Below are 7,278 nucleotides of genomic sequence, written 5' to 3' on the forward strand. Positions count from 1 at the left end.
AAAAAAAAAAGACTGAAAGATGATCACGTACAGATGGACCAAGCTAGAAGGTTCAGAAACATTTCTGAGAGTGTTCATTCATCATACAGTGTTGTCACAGAAAATATTAGAAGCAACAGTTTACTAGCAGAGCCAGTAACTCATGGTTTGTTACCTCAGAAAGGCTCTAAGGTTTTAAATCAGATATTGAGAAATTCTCATTAATTATACACTTGAGTTCGGAGAATAGTATGATTTCTTCACAGAACATGACAGGTATTCAGACTCAAACCATGAATAATAAAGTATTTAGAAAGCATCCTATCAAGTAATCTGCTTGGTCAAACGTTGGATGATCATAGTAGCCTTTTTTTGTTTTTGTCTGTCATAAACCCTGGAACTGACACCTAGCTCCCACTCCTTGTTGGAATAGGTTTCTAAATCAGAGTTCTTTCTGACTTTAAGTATCGAAAGGCAAACTGAAGACAGTGAACATCACACCATAAGCACTGAACAAGCCTTGTAATCACTGGATGTAGAGATCCCAAACAACTTCTTATGCACAGACACCTCTGCTATGGATATAGGAGAATTTGTAACTTCTGAGGCCTTCAGATTTTGATACACACACACACACATACACACACACACACAAAGACATTTCCTTCTGTTTACACTGTAACCCTGCACAACTACTGATTCATCTGATACAGAAATCTAAACTGAAGAAGTTTTTGCTGCTAATAATTACCTGCTGTGAAAAGTAAAGTTCAGCTGAACAATGCAGAAACACACACCATGAGTTCTGGCTTTGAAACCAACCTGGGGAGCGTGTCCTTCACCAGCAATGAAACTCAAACAGCAACAAAGGGCCATCTTCTGGCTGATTAGGCCTTCAACATGATGGGATCTCAGTCCAGCTCTGCAGGAAATCTGACATGTGCCAACTCCACAGTCACCGACTTCTTCTAACAATGGAGTCTGTGTACCATTTCCCTCTGGATTTAGAAAATGGGGAATGGGGATGATACCATTAATCTGTTGAATACAGTTGATGTAGCTGCTTAGATTCTTTGCTGCTCCTTCCCCTTAGTACTTGTAAACATGAAATTTGTGTATAAATGGAAATGTGGTATAAAGTATAAGATGTTGATATAAAATTAATGTTTCCATGTTGCATACATTTGCCCTTTCACAGCAAGTATTTCTATCATTTTAAAAGACTGTGTTTCACATCATAAAACATAGATAACCATTGAACTAAAGCAAGTACCAGGATATAAACTTCTCGAATCTCCCCAATATTCTACAATAAGTGTAACATCCTTAATTTCAATTGCAGGCAGAGCCAAAAATATTTGTGACATTGGTTGTTAGAAAATCCTTTTCTTGATAGTAATATTCAAAGAAATCAGATGCTGCCTCATCAGATTTAAATAACAGTGCTTCTGTGGTTTTTGAACCCTGCTGCCTACATTTTTGTCTGCTTTGACATCTCTGTCTTGATTTGAAAGCATTAATGAAAACTACAACTGTCTTTAGCTTTTGAGATAGTTTTCCTGTAGTCAGTGCTACGCCTTCTGTAAATGAGCTGTTACTGATCCCGGCATAACTTGTACCGTAAGTACTGTACAGATTGTATAGTACAGTACATAAGAGGTTTGTTGCTATAAAATTACTGCCTTGAATAAGAGCAGCTAACACTTTGTATAAATAGTGATCCTTCTAAATAAGAGTAATCCATCCAAACACTGGGAGCACGTGATTGCCTATTAGGTTATCCTGAGTGTGCTCCATTGGCATTCTGTCTGTTTTCCACAGCAGGCCAGAGAGGGGCTCTGGAGCTGTTTCACAAAGAGCACCCATAGGCAGGATCTGAGTTTTGTAAACATACACACAATGATGTTAAGTGATGCTAAGAAAAAGGGAAAGAGGAAATCCCCCCTGAGATTTCAAAATTTTTCACTTCTACTGAGCTTTGGAAAAAGTGTAACCTATAATCATTTTAAAGTGAATTTTTCTTCCCTCCGCCACTCATCATCTTGTTCTTGGATAAATAATGCTATTAGTCTAGATCCATCCAAAATATAGTGTTCTGCATTTCCTGCTTGATTTCCCTAATGAGAGTAATGCCAAACAGAATTCATCAGAGAAAGCAAAGGTGAACCTGTTGCTTCAATAATCAAGAAAATGTTCTAAGATGGGAGCATGATCTAGTATGTTATGGGGGATTCCTGTATTTTGGAAGTTTTGAGTGCTTTTTAGTCAACATTCGGGCAGGTAAGAATCAATTATCTAAGTTAAAAAAAGTTTCCTTTGCTCAAAGTTGCTTATGAATATTGGTTTCAAAACAAACACAAAGCCTTCACTTTTCACTGTTTTAGAACTGTCACTGCCTTAATGTTCAGACCTCTATTTAAGTTCTCCAGATAAAAAAGATGTGCATATTTATGGCTTTTTTGTAAACATCCATACAGTGATGTCTAGCTGTAAGAAAACATTTTGTTTCTGTGACAATGTTTGTTAGTTTATCCAATATATTTACAGGAAAATGTTGCATGTAATAGTTAATCATGTTCCAGTATTTCACCACCATACCTCAGTTACCTGGACTGATTATTTGCAAAAGTCAAAATTCAGCGATTACAGCAGAATTTAGAATTCTCAAAAAACAAAATATGCAAGACCTATATGGGGAAAAGAAATTCTGAGAGAAATTATTGGTTTTTTTAGTTTAGTTTATTATTTCTTTTCAAGACCAAGTCTCACTCTGTCACCCTAGGTAGAATGCCATGGTGTTTTGGTATCTCACAGAAACCTCAGACTCCTGGGTTTAAGTGATCTTCTCTCCTCAGCCTCCCGAGTAGCTGGGACTACAGATCCAGCTAGTTTTTCTATTTTAGTAGAGATGGAGGTCTCACTTCTCCTCAGGCTGGTCTTGAAGTCCTGAGCACAGGTGGTTCACCTGCCTCGGCCTCCCAGAGAGCTGGGATCATAGGTGTGAGCCACTGCTCCTGGCCACTCTGAGAGAAATTAAAGAAGACATAAACAAATAATAAGATGTGCAATGTTTATGTCAAAATATTCAATGTTGAAGATATCTAAATTTTCCTCTAATGTATCCATAGGTTAATACAATCTATATCAAGATTCCAACAGACTTTCTTACAGAAATTATGAAGATAAATCTAATATTCTCATGAAATTGCAAAAGATGCATAATAGTCAAAAATGGACATTGCAAAACAAGAACAACTTTGGAGGTCTACCACTATTTGATTCTAAGACTACACTTAGAAGTTCAGGAACAAGACAGTGTGATATTGTGGTAAAGACAGAAGGAGAAAGAAGAGGTTTATGACAAATGATGGTGGGATGAGGGAAAAATAAGCCACTTTGGTTCAGCTAATATGCAAAAATTAAAGCAAATGGATCATAGGCCTCAACCTACAACCTAGAAATACAACACCTAAAGAACAAACTGTACAAGTAAAAGATAACTGTTAAATTAACTGTAGAACATGAGAAGTTTCTGCTTCTCAAAAATATTGTTAAAATGAAAAAAATAACACATAGACTCTCAGAAAGTATTTGGAAATCATGTATTTGGTAATGAGTTTGTAACCAGAAAACATAAAGAGTTCTCAGAACTCAATAATAAGAGAACAATGTAAAAATGGGCAAAAGATTTGGACACTTAACCCATGGAGAATCAGGGATGACAAATGAGAACCGGAAGTGATGCTCAACTTTATTAGTCATCCCACGGTGGTCCTTGGTCTTTGTTATTCCTTGGATTCCCCCATTTTTCTAGTGGAATTCTCATCAGCTGAAAGCAGGGGAGCTAGTTCATGCCTGCATTTGAGTTGCAATTTTCATGAGAAGGACAACTTAGGAGTTGGCCACTGAATGAAATCTGGATGTTTGGCTACATTAAAATTGTGTTTTAATTACCTCACACACAATCATACTAATCAAGGTACTTAGAGCAACAATTTATATACACATATACTGAGCTTTGCCTGGAGATATCAGAAGAGTCACCTGTGGTGGAAAATAGGGGTATGATGTATAATTTCAGTTGTTAAAAGAACTGCAGTTAGTGGGTGCTTATCACAAAGATGGTAATGACCTGTGGGACAATCTGTCTGCATCCACAGTGCCCAGTATAAGAACTTCACTTCACCTCCTACAGGAAACCCTCAGGCGCTCTTAGGGGAATTTCAGTTTTCCACTCCTTCCTCTTTTGGCAAAAGCATGCAGTTATACCATTGGTTGACTCTCATGTTGAAACAATTTTATATAAACCACATTTTTTGAGCTTGGGAAAGGAAGCTTACAAAATGAATCACTGTGTAGCAAATAACCACCTTTGTTATCGGCATTCCTATACTATTATAGTTTTTGTGGCTAAGAAAGCCTAACACTTTTAAAGGATTTCCACAAATTCTTTCAGGATATGGGTAAAAGGGTAATCTATAATATTCACTGTCTTTCATACTGAAAGTTAACAATGCTGTTTAACTTATAATAACTTTAGATTGGATTCATAAAGTGCCAAAATAGGTGAGAAATGGGAAGCAAATGGTAAATTTTCTGTATATTTTATTTCCCATGACTTAATCTGAATAACCAAAATCATTATGAGACTGATTGTTCCTCTCTAACAATGCTTTATTATCTTGTTAATCTAACTCCAATGAATGTATTATCTAAGTTCTGGTGAAATGAAAAGGTAAATACCTGAAAACTAGGCGTAAAATTTCTCTTATAATGCTTCTTATATAAGCAATCTTTCCGATAATTCAAATATAAAACCTCGTTGTGTTGAATTTAATGTATGTTCTGAAACTTTTAAGGTAAGTCACTTGTATGTTAGCGCCTATATCCTTTCACCTATTTCTGATAGTGATTTAATTTAGTGCTATATATTTGTACAATTATTAATAATTTGTGTGTATGTGTGTAGTAGGAAGCATGTAGAAAATATATTTCTAATAATCAGTTTATTATTTCATAAGTTCTAGTGTTTATGACTTTGTAAGTACCCACAGACAAATTGAATTTGAATATTTTCAGATATGTAGTGATTTAGAATTACATAAAAGGAAGCCATACAAAATAAAAATACATTTAACAACTAGAATTGTTGGCTTTGCCATTTACATAACTTGTATCAGGTTCCAGTCTTTGACTTTATTTTAATTCTGCTAAAAAAATTGATGAATGAAAGAATGTTTTCAAGTAGTAAATTCAGTGAGATTTCCATAAAAAGTCAGTTGTAACATTCTAAAAAGAATGATAAATTGACTTTTAAATATGCAAAGAAGGTTCAGGCAGTGCTAATATCTGCAATGCAAAATGTGCAAAGTAAAATTTAAAATCAAAGCTCTCTTTTCATGCAAACACAGCAAAGGGAAGTAACTCTGAATTTTGAATCACAGAAAGAGGAAAAACATCAATCTTTTAATAAGTCTGAGGGTTAAAACAAACATTTATGACCCTAAGCCTTGGACCTGTGCCATTATTAGTCGTCAGCCTTTCTCCAGTCTTCTCTACTCCAGCTTTTTGGTCCATCTTTTCCACACAGATCCATAGACGCCTTTGTTATTTTCCACCTATTTTTCTTCTTCCTCTTTGTTTTCTTTTCACCCATCCAAGTTGCTCTTTCCACTCTGTCCCCTTTCCCCTCTCCATACCTTCAAAACTTTTCTCAAACATCCTAGAGAAAAACTTAGATTTGTCTATGGAGCAGACACCTGCCAACTGTGCTCCTCATTTCATAGGGTGCTGCATTTCATTTCATTTACCATTGAGTCAACTTGTTATCCACTGAATTCCCATTATTCTGGGACTGGTGATAATAAGCACATCTTATGATGCAGAGCCCTTAAAGGCTCTAAACATTTCCTGATTTACACTATGATCTCTGTTCACTCCTTCTTGGAACAATTACAACTAATATACCACCAGCTGTGCTTAGTTGATATTTCTTATTTCTATCTCTTTGTTCCCCTCATCACTTCCAAAAGCCTGTCACTCTCAGTCTACTCACTTCACATGCATTCACATCCTTGAGGAGCATTTTTAACAAAAAGTTTCCTGGGCCTGGGGCATGTGGCCTGTCCCTCACTTTGTCCTCTGGAACTCAGCTTTTCCACATCCCTCCTGCTTCTCTGACCACTCTGCATGGTAGCTTTTCCTGGTCTCTTTCTAGTCATTCATTTGTATGAGGCATGGCCTCAGTTGCAATAGGAAATGAGTGGATTGAATGGATATTTTCTCTCCCACAGAAAAATTGCTAAGGTTTGAAGAATGAGCTGGAAAAATGGACAGTAAAAGAAGGAAGCAGGGCACGTAGTCACCAGCAAGAACCGTGTTCAACATTAGCTCAGTGAAAGCTGCTGCTACTCCTGCTGACTTCAGATGCCCTGACAGTGTCAGGGTCATTGTGATGGATGCAGGATGCTTACTGCTGCCTGGCTGTTTTTGCCACCAAAATTCTCTTCTGACCTTGTGACTCTCTCTCTCTGTTTTCCTCCCTATTGGAGAATTCTGTGGTGGATTTGACAGGACAAATGTAGATAAATTCCCCTTAATCTAGTTGCAAAGTTAATGGGAAAAAAATCTTTCCAGCTTTGTTGTTCTCTGGACTGGATGGTAGTCTCTGCTTACCTCTAAGCATCATGTGGTAGAAAGGGGATCAGGTGTTGTTCTCTCATCAATGACATACGCAGTAGCCCCCCCTTATTAGCAGGGCATGCCTTCCGTGGCCCCCAGGGCATACCTGAAATGTCAAGCGGTACTGAACCCTATCTCTTCTGCTCTATGCTTTTCTTTTACATACTTACTGTCATAAGATTTAATTTATAAATTGGTCACAGTAAGAGACCAACAACAATGCTCCTCAAGTGTCCACCTTCCTCTTCTTCCCTTTCTTTTGTAAACTTTCCAATGGATACTTGGTCTATAACTTATACTATAACTACTCCTATGCTCCAAAGACATTTTTATTAACACATAATGGACTTGTGCTACTAAGTACGTGTCATATGAATAATCAGAAGACCCCCCTTTTGTATTTTGCCAATGCAAGTAAGTTCTTGATAATAATATTTAATGAATGCCTACCCAGTCAGCAAGTGACACACTCTCCTTCACTAACTGTCCCCGCCACAACTAATATGCCACCAGTTGTGATGAGTCTATATTTCTAGTGTCTATCTCTTTGTTCCCCTTGTCACTTTCAAAACCCTATCACTCTCTTTCTAAGCACTTCACATGCATTTGTGTCCTTTG

The 7,278-nt window shown here is 37.0% G+C and overlaps 1 protein-coding gene across 1 annotated transcript in view; it reads left to right on the forward strand.

Annotated features, from left to right (window-relative positions):
- Positions 1-33: 33 nt before the first annotated feature.
- Positions 34-7,278, forward strand: part of LOC100954054 (olfactory receptor 5H2-like) — an 11,646-nt gene continuing 4,401 nt past the window's right edge. Inside the window, exons 1-2 of the mRNA XM_012801483.1 lie at positions 34-145; positions 4,902-4,933. Coding sequence (XP_012656937.1) covers positions 34-145; positions 4,902-4,933 — 144 coding nt within the window. The remainder of the gene's footprint in view (positions 146-4,901; positions 4,934-7,278) is intronic.

This window comes from Otolemur garnettii, unplaced genomic scaffold (genome assembly GCF_000181295.1).
Source record: "Otolemur garnettii isolate 467f Iridium unplaced genomic scaffold, OtoGar3 scaffold00009, whole genome shotgun sequence".
Classification (NCBI taxonomy): domain Eukaryota; kingdom Metazoa; phylum Chordata; class Mammalia; order Primates; family Galagidae; genus Otolemur; species Otolemur garnettii.